Raw genomic sequence first — 12,968 nt, forward strand, 5'->3', positions numbered from 1 at the left:
ACCACCGCCCGGCTGATTCATGTTCTTGAGCATACTTTCTGCAAGAGGGTGGGAATAGAGGGAGGAGTGCATTGGGGTGAAGGGAGGAGGTCCTTCATTCTCAGAACCTGGTGAGAATAGCATCTTCTAGAGGCTACGGCTTTGACCTCTCCCCAAAATGCAACTGCATAGCAGATTATTATTGCAGTGTGTGGCTTGAGATAATGCCGATGCTTCAAACCTAGCTCAGAGTCAGCCCCTACCTTCTGCATGTGCTCAGCCAGTGACTTTAAACACATAACTAACCTCTGCTTCTTCATCAGTAAGATTAGGGGTCGCCAGAGATTTCTTTGCAGGGTTGATCGCTGTCATAAAAACATGTAAAGTATGTAACAGAATCTGAGTTCCAATAAAATTATGAGTTTCAGATTTTAGAGTGTGCTTGTTGGTGTCCCACAGTGTGCCTGGCTTCAGAGGTGACACATAAAGGTTTTGAGTGGTCACGTTTGAGTCCTGGTGCGCACGCAGAAGGACAGAAGGGTTTGCCGAGGCGGGACCCTACTGGAAGTGGTCCAGGGAGCAGAGTGCAGGTCTGTTTGCAGGAATCAGGTTCATAAGAGTTCTGGGTGGCCCACACCTAGAAGGGAGTCGTGTGGAAGAACGTGGGAGAGGCGAGCCTGACCTCAAACCTAGCACACAGAGAAAGGCAGCAGGGAGTAGGCGGCGGCTTCTCCCTTTGGCTTTGGAATTAGCTTGGAATTAGAGAACATTCTCTTTCAGCTGCATTGCCTGGAGCAGAGTGGTTCAGGTTCAAATTCAACAGGAAAAGCTATGCAAAGGGCCGCTGGAAGAACTTAACAGAGGTAGTCGGCAAGCCAGGCTACTGCCCAGCATTGCTATGGGGCTTTGGGACTTCACATATAGCAAGCTTTAAAGTAGGCTTGGCCATCACCACCCTGACTACAGCTGGTGCTTGTTTTGTTATCCAGCCCCACCCCCTTTTTTGTTTTTGTTGGGGGACAGAAGAAGGACAGGGCTGTACCGTTCTTACCCATGGATGGGACATAACAGGTTAGGCTTCTGGAGAGAGCATGCAGAGAGAATAGCATCTACCTATACTTCTTCTTTGTAGCATTGACCATGGTGTGATTATTGTAAATGGATAACTGTTGGATTAGTGTTCCTAACCTACGCAAAGATGCTTCTGTGGAAGCAGATGTGCCACCATGCTGCAGGGAGCTGGAAACAGAGCAGATGTCCAGTAGACCCTCGTAGGATGAGCGGCATAGTAATGGTGCTGTTAAAGTAGGGTTACGTGACTCACAATCTTTGCATTATCTGTAGGGAGACGACCCTGGTGGTGTATATCATGACTCTGGTGGGCATGGTAGTGTACACATTCACCTTAAACCTGGAGCGGTTATGGGTAGTATTCATCACTGCTGGCACACTGGGGTAAGTTTCACGGCTGACCTGCTGAGTTGGAAAACATAGCCCCTGCCTCCTAGAGTGGCCAGTAGCCCAAGATTCAATGCATGTCCCCTGTGCCGCCTCCTCACTGGCCTCAGGGGATATGGAAGTGGTGCCGAGGGGGTCTTGTTAATTCTTGAGGCATAGGCCAGGTGGGTGGTGCACTCCTTGAATGCCAGCACCCAGGAGGCAGAGGCAGGGGGATCTCTGTGAGTCTGAGGTCAGCCTGGTCTACAGAGCGAGTTTCAGTTCCCTACACAGCTATGGTTATGTAGAGAGACTATCTCTTTTTTTAAAAAAAAGAAAGAAAAAAGAAAAGTAAAAAACAAACCAAAACAAAACCGAGTCACCTCTGGTAGCTGTGCTGCTGGAATGGAATGAAGCATGAACTGTGCCCTTCAAGGCATCTGGGATGCTAGGGAATTTAGTGGCTCCAGCCAGGGCTCAGTTTCACTACCAAGTGTTGTTAGAGCACAGGCATGACACCTACTACCTATGTTCCGAGCTTATGTCTCCTCATCTAAAACGAAGATAAGTGTGGCAAACTTGATAGGGTGGTTGGAAGAAGTGAGAGAGGGAGGCCGTGGTATGAAGACCCAAGGAAGCATGGTGCAGGTGGAAGGAGTTAGAACGAGCATTTTCAGACGTGTTGGGTGAGAAAACACACAGAGCCATGGGCCTTTTCTGGGCTCCACCTCTCAGCCGTTTTCCCTCGGGCAGTGGGAGCTGTGAGAGCATGAGAGGTACCTGGTTCAGTCCTCGGCTCCCTCCTCTTGGGGAGGCAGTAAGGAGAGTGTCCTTCCAGGTCTCAGAGATCCACGGTGATGTAGCCTAGTGTCCGGGGACTTCCCCTTCTAAGCCAGGGCCTGTGGACCAGGACCACATATTCTCAACTGAAAGTGAAGCACACCAGGCACTCTTATCCCTTCCATAAATGCTAATGTGTCATTGCTGGCTAAAGGGAAGACCACAGAAGACATTAGAGACCCACCGAGCATAAGGCCTAGACGTTTGCAGAGATCTCTCCATTTTGGTAGATCATCCCAGACCATCGTAGAAGACAGACTGCTGACCTGATGGGAAGAGAAAAGCAGGGGAGGGTCTCTCACGGGAAAGGTGGGCTCCCAGTCTTGTTCTGGAGGCTCTCATTGCCTTGTTCTCTCATCTGGACTTTAGCTTCTTCATGACTGGCTATCTGCCCCTGGGGTTTGAGTTTGCCGTGGAGCTCACGTACCCAGAATCTGAAGGCATGTCGTCCGGCCTCCTCAACGTGTCAGCACAGGTAGGGTCCTGTTTCCTTCTTGTTCCCTGCTTGGCTGTGCTTGTGTTACATTGCAGTAGGGCATGTTTTGTTGCTGTTGTTTTGCCAAGACAAGGTTTCTCTGTGTAGCCCTGGCTGTCCTGGAACTCACCCTGTACACCTGGCTGACCTCGAACTCAGAGATCCACTTGCCTCTGCCTCTGCGGCTAGAGTGTTGGATTAAAGGCGTGCGCCATCACCACCTGAGTATGGCATCTTAATCCTCCCGAAGGCCTAGTTGATTAAGCCCTTGCCTCCTGCCTTCTGTATGTTTCTCCAGGTATTTGGGATCATCTTCACCATCTCCCAAGGCCAGATTATTGACAACTATGGAACAAAGCCTGGGAACATCTTCCTCTGTGTGTTCCTTGCCCTTGGATCAGCTCTCACTGGTGAGTGGGGGGCTGAGAGCAAGCTAAGGCTCAGACTACATATGGGATATTGGCAATTTGGGACCTGTGTCTTGCCTGATGTAGGGGACAGGCGGAGGGGGGCTCTACAGATGTCTTTTTGGGATATCTCTTTGCATGGGTGAGTGACTTTTGGCATCAGAAGGCCCATGTTTGATGTTGATGTCCACAGCTTGTGCAAGTGGCCCAGGCTTCGGAGGCCTCAGATCCTAATTCATGCAGTGAGGATTTGCTGGGGGTGGTTATCACAGTGTGTGTGGTGGCCCCTAATTGGATGCCAGCCTCATTATCAGCTTCTGCCTTTCAAGGGCACAGTGACCTGGGACCTTTGTAAGATGGGTGACGACGCCAGCTCCATCTTGATCTGAAGCAGGGTCGGGAGAGCTGGGATTCTTAGGAAAATGAGGATCCCTTCTGCTGCATGAACTTAAGCAGTGGATTTGCTTGATGACTCCACCTTTGACACCCTTCTTTTTTGACCTCAGCTTTCATCAAGGCAGACCTTCGGAGACAGAGGGCAAACAAGGATGTTCCTGAGACGGTGAGTGTGTGGGAGCTTGGTGGGAATGGGCTCTGGGTCCCAAGCCTTTGATAAGGATGTGGTGACCCAGATGGGGCCTCCCTGAGTTCTCAGAGACACTGACTTTTGTGGTGTCTGTGAGATCAGCTCACCGCTTACACACATGGCATCCAAAGAATTTCCTCATGGGTGTTCAGTATTGCTCCTCTTTCTTAGAATCTTCTCCCATTTTCTTTTCTAAATTCCTCAAAAGATTTATTTTTATTTATGTGTATGAGTGTTTGCCTGCTTGTATATATGTGTTCCATGTGTATGCCTAGTGCCCACAGAGCTCAGAAGAGGGCATCAGATCCCTTAAAACTGGAGTTGAAGGTAGTTCTGAGCCACCATGTGGGTGCTGGGAACCAAACCTGGGTCCTCTATAAGAGCAACCCATGCCTCTTAATCACTGAGCTGTTTCTCCATCCCTTCTTCGACTTTCAATCAGCCCCAGCCTCCTTGTTACGTCCCCAAGAGCATTATCATTGCTGGCATGAACTGCTAAGTAGCATCTAATCTTGTGGTTCTGAACCAAGCCTTGGGTCCGTGGCTTTACTGTTATCAGCTTGGAGTCAGTGACTAGCAAGGAGACACAGACACCTGGATTGACCACTCTGGGACAGTGGTGGTGACAGCCTCTTAGGCAGAGATATGGGCACAGAGCCAACGGGTTGCCAGAGGATTCTAAAAGGACAAGTCAAGAAGCAGAAGCTGGTGGCAGTGGAAGAGGAGGGTGGGACCAGAAGTATGTCCTGCAACAGAAGAGTATTTTCCATCTACTCTAATCAGCTGCAACCACTTTAAACAAAACGATAGATAGACTTAAGTCTGAGTGGGGCTGGGGCAGCTCAGTGGCAGAGTGCTTACTCAGCACTGCAGAGCATCACATGCGGGAGGCGGAGTCAAGTGAGATGAAAGGATTTGCAGTTGTGGAAGTAAGGTATTTGTTCTATCTATCTATCTATCTATCTATCTATCTATCTATCTATCTATCTATCTATCTATCTATCTATCTATCTATGTATCTGTCTCTATCTATCTATGTATGTATCTATGTATGTATGTATGTATATCTATCTATCTATCTATCTATCTATCTATCTATCTATCTATCTATCTATCTATCTATCTATCCCTTCTTTGACTTTCAACCAGGATATTTATATATCCTTTGTAAAAATAAAAATAAACAACTGATAAAAACATAGCAAATATACAAAAGTCTTAAAATCATGCTGTAATTCTGTCATCTAGAAATACAGCATTTACCACTTATGCACATCCATGCAGTGGATATGTGTATACACCTCCTTTTTTCTTTTTCATGTGCGTGTGTGCTTGCATGTATATGGGTGGCTATGTGCCTGCATATGGAGGCCCAAGGTTGTCATTAGGAATTTTCCTTGGTCTTCTAAATTGTACATTGATGCAGAATCTCTAGCAGAATCCATAGCTCATGGATATAGCTAGTTTGGCTAACCTGATTATTCTGGGAATTCTCTTGTCTCCATCTACTAAGAGCTAGAATGACAAGTGGGTCACCAGGGCCACCCAGACTTCGAGTGGGTTCTAAGGATAGGAACTCATATTCTCGTGCTTATCTGGATGATGCGTTTCCCACTGAACCAGCCATCTCCAAGTTTTGGTTTTTGTTTGTTTGTTTGTTTGTTTATAGTCATGATCTTATTATTTTATTGTGCTGGTCTAGAATTTCTTATGTAGCCTAGGCTGGCTTTAAACTCAGGTGATTCTCCTGCCTTAGCATCATGAGTGCTGGGAATACAGGCATGAGCCACCATGCCTGGCTTCCCTTCCTTCCTCCCCTTCTTCCTCTTCCTCATCTTCCTCCTCCTCCAATAGACTCTATTCTAATTACTGCAGCACCCCAAGGGGACTGAACTTCTGCATATACTTTTAATGACTCCACACTGTTCTTTTATATGAGTAAGCCTTGATTTCACAGTTTTTTGTTGTTGTTGTTTGGACATTAAAATTATTTTTGATTGTTACAATCAGATTATAATTAGTGGCTGGTTAACCCGCTTGGTTTGAGTATGGTGTTAATATTATAATGCAGGGGTCTCTGTGACCACTAGACCGCTAGACCTGGCAGAGTCTCCGGGAGGCAAGTAGGCAGTTTGGTTTAACATGACTAACTAGCAGGAGCTCCTTCAGACTTGGGGAGTCTGATCCTGAGTAGTTTATTTTCGACTTAGTTAAGCACAGCACAATTTGGTGAAAACTTTCCTGGCAATACATAACTCAATCCTGTGTGTATAACAAAACATTCATAAATCTCTTCAGGAAACAAAGTAAGCTAAATAAAGATTAGAGGTACATGTGACACCTTCCATAAAGATGGGTTCTATAAATTGACTGAGAAAAACAAGTGGCTGATAAGGGTCTGGGGAGGATCCAGTAGGGTCAAAGGTCACCAGGCTATTAACCCCGCCAGTGCCTAGCCTTCTAGGTGGATCAGGTAATGCATTCCCTTCCGTTGGAGTGACAAACCTGTGTGTTTAACATTTCTGCTTCCCCTAGTGCTTTTCTGTGAGCACAAGGACCTCTGTGCCTCCCACATTATAATAAACAGTATAGGAATTAATATAGATTGCTCTGTTAAGTATACAGTATTTCCTGGAGAAATGGATCAGCTGTCAAGCAGCGCCTTGGACATTCAAGGCTATGTGAGAGTAATAAGTGAGAATCTTTACTTCTTTACTGGTTGTCTTCTGATACCACATTCTAGAGTTGGCAGGCAGCTGATCAAAAGGGGAGGAGCCTACAATAGAGTGTTTGCTGGGAGACGGAAAGCCTAGGGTAGGAATGAAGTTATCTAGACCAGTGTGAAGAGCAAAGGCCATCATGGACATGGGCGTTCACTGTTATATGTAAGGAGACACAATAATTTAGGATATTTTGGGCAATAAGTATATGACAAGGTGTTTGCAGCAAAACAAGATTTTTGGTGAAAATTTTTTAATCGGGACTGTAATCTTTGTGTTTGGTGACATGAGATGTGTTTAAGTTAGAAGGTAAAGGCAAAGCAAGAGTTATAAATAAATAAATGGTATGTATATATTACATATTAATATGTATCAATATTAGTACTATACATAGTTGATCATATGGTATCCCCAGTCCATTTACCAGTGCTATAATCTATGGACATGCATATATGTTTGTTTGATATAGATAGGGCTAAGGCGATCACTCCAGCTAAGAGTACTGTTCACACAGAGGGCCCAAGTCTAATTCCCTCTATCCATATATCAGGCAGCTCATCAGGTTCTGTAACTACAGCTTCAGGGGATCTGATGCCTTCTTCAGACCCTGCACTCACTTGACCACACTCTCAAACACACACACACACACACACACTTTAAAGACAAACTTCAGAACCAATTACACTCTATGCCTTACATCTCCAGATAGGCCTATTTGCCTATTTCTACCTTGTTTACTTGTTCAGTTGTAAAACTTCACTCTTGTTGGAGCCAGGTCCTTGGATATTTGCTCAGTTTTCTATCAAGTGGAGCTGTTGGCCCAGTCTCCTTGGGGATAGAATATTGAAAGCAGCACTGGATGGGCCTCGGTGCCTTAAGTTCCTGCAATGGTGCTCACCCGTGCTGTATCCCCATTTTGTATCCTTGTATTCTGGCCCTCACTGGCATCTGCAGCTACTTGAAATGAAGGGGAGGTCAGAGTTATGCTGGGGCTGTCAGGAAGGAAGCTACGGTGGTCAATGTATCCCTTTTCTGGAGCCCTGATCATGACACACCCTATGGCAGTCAGTGTAACTCAGAGTCTTGGAGACAAACACAGGGCGGACAGGGCATGTATCAGATCTGGCTCCATCTGCCCTTTCTCTACACCAGTGAGATGCACTGTTCAGATGAAGAGAGAGCTTAAGGACAGAGCGAGTAACTTAACCTTGACTGTGAAACTTTGGGTTTCCATTTTAATCCCAGCACCTAGACACAAGCCAGAAGACTCTCCCCCCATCAGATATGCTTCCATACGCCTAACCTATTTTTTTTTTTTTTGATTTTTTGAGACAGGGTTTCTCCGTAGCTTCTGGTTCCTGTCCTGGAATAGACCAGGCTGGCCTCGAACTCACAGAGATCCGTCTGTCTCTGCCTCCAGAGTGCTGGGATTACAGGCGTGCGCCACCACCGCCCGGCGCCTAACCTATTTTTGATGGCAGTTTTGAGGTGGTAGCTTCAGAGGAGGCAGGCATGTGTACATTGTGTGTGCCAAATGCGGACAGTGACCCGGTCAGCTGTGAGTTCTCTGAATGAAGGTGACTAAAGGCCGAGGCAGAGCCGGCGCCAAGGGCCTGCAAGATTGAGAATGAGAGGGCTGGGCTACTACAGCTGTGGCCCTTGTCGTGGACGGGACCCAGGCATTCCTAGGGACAAAAGCACTATTTGTCCGGCTGGCGTTGGCCTCCAGCTTGGCCCTGCATCCACTCCCCTGGATCCTGAGCAGTGCTGGCTCTGCAGTACTGTGTCCGAGGTCCTTTTGCCAAATGGACAAAGACAGCCAAATGCCCGAGTTGGCAATATGTACCAGGGACCCCACAGGAGAATTCCCAGGCCATGCTTAATCCCAAACCCACTTAACAAGTGTGAGCCAGGAGACTTCCTGTAAGTGAATTCCATGCCATACCCTTCCCCAAAATGCCAAGTCCAAACTGGTTCTCTCCAAAAGCTGCTCTAGGGTTTTTCTCTCTGAATACATATAACCACAGAGCCATTGAGTTCAGCTATACAATTAAACAGGGTGTCTTAAAATTGCTCGATGGCGTCCATCCAATGGACCTCATCCTGGGGGCCACCTCCCATTTGGGGCTAGCTGGAGGGTCTGAGGGACTTGCCAGTCTGGAACCTGGAGCATGGGAGGTGAGTTTAGAACTGTCAGGACAGGATGTTGGCTCTGCTCCCTCCGATGAGTGGTAACGATGGGGGGGGGCAGTATTTGGGGGAGCACACTCAGGTTGGGCTGCTTGCTTGTTTCCTTGTGCCTTTTATTTGCTCTGGGGGGACAGTGGGTCCCTTGTACTCATGCTGATCCCTCATGGACAGCGATCTGCTTCAGCCAGGATGGAGGAGATGTGTATGTTTTAATCACAGGGCTTCCTGTTTTCTTTGCCTTCTAGAAAGTCCAAGAGGAGGAGAGCAATACCAGCAAGGTGCCCTCCGTCGTGACAGAGGCTCATCTCTGAGAGAGAGACAGAGAGAGGTGGCAGAGACTCAGGAACAGACACACTCGCCTCTAGGTCCCATTGAGCTGTGACTGCCAGCACCTACATCTCCATGGAGGAGCTTCTAGAGGAAGCAGCTGGAAGATTTGTGACTTGCAAGGCAGTGCCTATGCCTACTGGGCCCTACCTGAGAACCTGGCTGGTTTACTCAGGGGAAACCTCACCTCTCTCCAGATGCAGACTGGATTCTGGTCCCCTCTCCCTGTTAGGTCTCAGGGCTAGCATTGGGAGAGGCTGGTGGAGGGTGCTGGAGTCGATCCTTGCTTGGTCCCTTGTCTTTTCTTATCCCTTCTCTCGTGGAGAACACTTCCAGAATTATCCTAAGAAAGCTTATTCAGGAGATTAACTTTTTCTAATGTCTTAAGACTTAACCACACGAAGCCCGGTTCTTACTGAGAATGGGCAAGCTGCTCTGCCTGAGGGTCATGAGGAGGAAGCACCATGGTACAGCCTCCGTAAGAGCCCAGCATTCCACAGTGGCAGCTCTATCAGGACTCTTGACTTCAGCCCTCCCGGCCAAACACTGCAGTCTCTTCCCACCTTCTTTCCTGGCAGTCAAAGACAAAACAGCAATAAACCAGACAAAACCTCTCTTGTAGCCCTGAAGTAAGAAATGACTGGAGAGGGCTCCCTGCCTACCTGCAACAGTGCTGGGGGTTACCTTGAGTGTGTGTTGGGCTCCGGGCTAGGATGGGAAGGTGCTTCCCTACAAAAGAGGTGCTTGCCCAGGGACTCCAGTGTCCCAGGCTACTCAGAATGTCTTTATTGGATATTGCACTGGGAAACGCTGCCATCAGCCCAGCGGCTCGTGGCTCTAACCTTTATTAAAAGTTAGTCTCATTGACTCTACTCTGAGACCCAAGGCTGTCTCTGAGGAAAGAGGCAGAAGGCGGCTCTTAAAACAGACATGGTGTCTGTCTCAGGTAAACATAATCCTGTGGAAGTCTGGGACAGTATTTGCACAACCAAACCCTCTCCCTGCCTCTGCTAGCAAAATCTGCCAGATATTTTAAATTGAGAAGGACTCCTTGTAAATTCCAGTTGACCTCCTTCCTCCCCCAGTCTGCTGGTAATGTCATGGCTTTTGTAGTGTCTCCTCCAAGAGAAACTGGCAACTAATTTCTCCTGCGCCTTGAGCAATTCTGGTCAAGACCATTGCGTCATCTGGCCTTGGCCATGGCCTTAGAATTCCAGAATAGCCAGATTGCCTGCAATATTGGGGTGCCAGGCCAGAGGGGATTCACTTGTGTACACATACATGTGTGTTTGTATATTGTGTGTAGACCTGAGCAGTGAATGGGAGGAAAGCAGTGTGGTGGAGGGTTAGGGATGGAAGAGAGAGGTAGGTGCCTTACTTTCTGTCAAGAAAAAGGAGTACTTTTTTCAACTGTTCAAAATGGACATGTTTACTCAATCCACTTATTTAAAAAAAAACAGAATTTGTATTTCTTGTTTATAATATTTTTAAAGCAATAAAGATTTTCAAAGTTGTTTGCCTTGTCATTTAGCAAGGTAGTGGCAGCTCTGGGCAGTCCCCACAAGGTTATCACACTTTTTTGAGACTGTCTGGGGGACGACTGGGGGTGAGGGGCAGGGCTTGGGGCCAGAACATCTGTGTCCTTTGTTGACAAGGGTGTAACATCCTGTTGGACTTTTTTTTTAACAGACTTTAAAGGTTCCTGACCGCCTACTTAGAAGATGTAACTCAGTGGCCAACCTGTGACCCTGACTTTCCCTCTACTGTGTACACGTTGGAATGTGCTCCTCCCTAGGAGAAAGGCCCACTGTTGTCTTTGGCTCTGCCTCAAAGGGCAACTGAAGTGTTTTGTTTGATCACCCCAGACCCGCACCAGCTTGCTCTGGCTGGTGTCCACAGTGTAGCTCCAGCACTGGCAGCTTGGTGACTTTCTCAGGGACTGTCCTCCCTGCTCTTCTTCTCCACCCTGTTCACTTTACATAGGCTACCAGGTTCTCAGCTGTCACTTTTTCTGCCTGTTTCTTGCCTTGAGAAGTGCCCCACACCCAGGACATTCGGGCACTCTTTTTATCAAGTCTTACCTGGAGAAACCAGGCTTCACTAGATGTAGGGGAGGGACTGAGCCTGACTCTTAAATTGTCTTCTTAAAACAGTGAGCAGGTGAAGATAATTTCCAGTGTCATGGGGATCCAAGGTCCAGAACCGCATTCTCTTTTGGCAATATAAATGAAGCCATCCTGAATTGGAAGCCAGAGCTGTGCAAAGCTGAGAGAATTGCAGTAAAAGGGAGCTGGAGGCCCAACCAAACATCACGCACCCCAGGACATCTTCTTTTGGGCTACAACGCCAAGCCATCTTTACCCTTCAGTCTCTTAAGGCAAGCTTTCCTTCTAAACTACTTTCCTATGTATTTAACTAAGACCACCAGCCAACCTCCTTACCCTTACCCAAGCTACTTCCTTCCTCTGACCTTGCACCTTTCAAGGTCAAAGCATTCATCCTTTGGTCAAAGCAGCTTCACTGACCTCATTCCTTGAATGGTTGCTGCTCCTTTTACCCTAAATGCTCAACATCTACCTTCCGGGCATTTGAGTCTCAGCTGAAGCCCTTCAGTTCAGGAAGATCTTTCTAATCTGTTTAGGATCTATCTATTGTCTTCCTTGTAGTGAGTCTTTTTTCTGTCCTGCCAGCCAGTTCCCAAATAACCACATGGAGACTTATTATGAAAGCTTGGTCTTAGCTTAGACTTGTCTCACTAGCTCTTATGACTTAAATTAACCCCTATCTTCTAATCTGTGCCCTTTTATGAGGCTCAGTTACCTTTCCTTTGTAATGCCTATGCTGCTTGCTCTGCATTCCTTCTTCCCAGCATCCTCTCTGCCCCCAAAGTCCTGTCTAGCTATTGGCCATTTAGCTTTTTTATTAAACCATTCCAAGGGACACATCTTCACATGCACAAAGAGATAATTCCACAATAGTTCCTCCCTCTGCCTCTTGATTCAAAAACCTGCTTCCTTACAGAATTCTGTCTCAAGTTCTTGGCTGTTTCGTGGAACCTGTTATCCTGTGTGAGGCCCGTGGCCTTGTCTATGTTGTTCATGTCTCCATCCTGAGGATCTAACATGGAAAAATGCTCATAGGTGTTTGTTGAAACAGTGACTAGCTTGCTGAATATACAGTGTCGGTGGCCACTCTGGAGCAGTGCTCAGAAGTGCTGTTCACATGGAGGCATTGACATTGACCTTGCTTCCTTACACCCTCACGGCTGTTCCTCCTAGGCTACTTCATTCTACCTTCGGTATCTGTGCTCAGGAATCTACTTCTTTGGGAAGAGAATGGGAAAGGGCCATCACTGTTGCGCTGTCAATGTAGAATCCTGAAGGTGAAGAAGGAAGGGAAGATGTGGCATCAAGAAGACAAGTAAGCAAGCGACCATGAGGAGCTAGAGGCAGCCAGGCTTTCCAGGGCCCCGAGCCGCCTTACCCCTCCCTACTCTATGCAGTGGACAGAAAGATGCAGAAAGCTCTGCTGCTCCGGTGTTGGGGCTCATGGAAGGTAAGAGGCCCTTAGGAAAGGTCAAAGTACAACGACTGATCAGAATAGAAGGTTTTTCTATTTATTATAAAATGCATTACACAAATACAACTGACCGAAAGGTCTAAAAACAGTCCAGACTCTTTCAACCTTTATCCAACTGTAGATAAAAGAGAAGCCTGGTCCTGCTCACATGGAGGGCAGCCCTTCTTGGAAGAGCTGCCTGTCCCTTGGATGGTCAGAGTCTTGGGGTCCAGCAGCAGAAAAAAGCCCGTATGTGTGGACAATCCCTGGAAGCAGCCCTTGGTCACAGCTGCTCTGGGCAGGCAGCAGCTTGAGTTCACAGCTCTCATGTTCCCACCACACAAGTCAAAGCAAGGAACGGCGATAAAAGGAAAAAGTGAAAGACCAGAAAAGGGAGCCAGCTAGGGGAGGGCACATGGGCATGTGGGGGGGGGGGCTTCTGAGGATTT

The 12,968-nt window shown here is 47.4% G+C and overlaps 1 protein-coding gene across 1 annotated transcript in view; it reads left to right on the plus strand.

Moving 5' to 3' along the window:
• The window catches only part of Flvcr2 (feline leukemia virus subgroup C cellular receptor family member 2), a 57,736-nt gene extending 47,324 nt beyond the window's left edge, over positions 1-10,412 (plus strand). Inside the window, exons 6-10 of the mRNA XM_005343374.3 lie at positions 1,324-1,434; positions 2,626-2,731; positions 3,030-3,141; positions 3,645-3,700; positions 8,880-10,412. Coding sequence (XP_005343431.1) covers positions 1,324-1,434; positions 2,626-2,731; positions 3,030-3,141; positions 3,645-3,700; positions 8,880-8,945 — 451 coding nt within the window. The 3' untranslated portion in view covers positions 8,946-10,412. The remainder of the gene's footprint in view (positions 1-1,323; positions 1,435-2,625; positions 2,732-3,029; positions 3,142-3,644; positions 3,701-8,879) is intronic.
• The last annotated feature ends 2,556 nt before the right edge of the window (positions 10,413-12,968 follow it).

The sequence above is a fragment of the Microtus ochrogaster genome, chromosome 1, assembly GCF_000317375.1.
Source record: "Microtus ochrogaster isolate Prairie Vole_2 chromosome 1, MicOch1.0, whole genome shotgun sequence".
NCBI lineage: Eukaryota > Metazoa > Chordata > Mammalia > Rodentia > Cricetidae > Microtus > Microtus ochrogaster.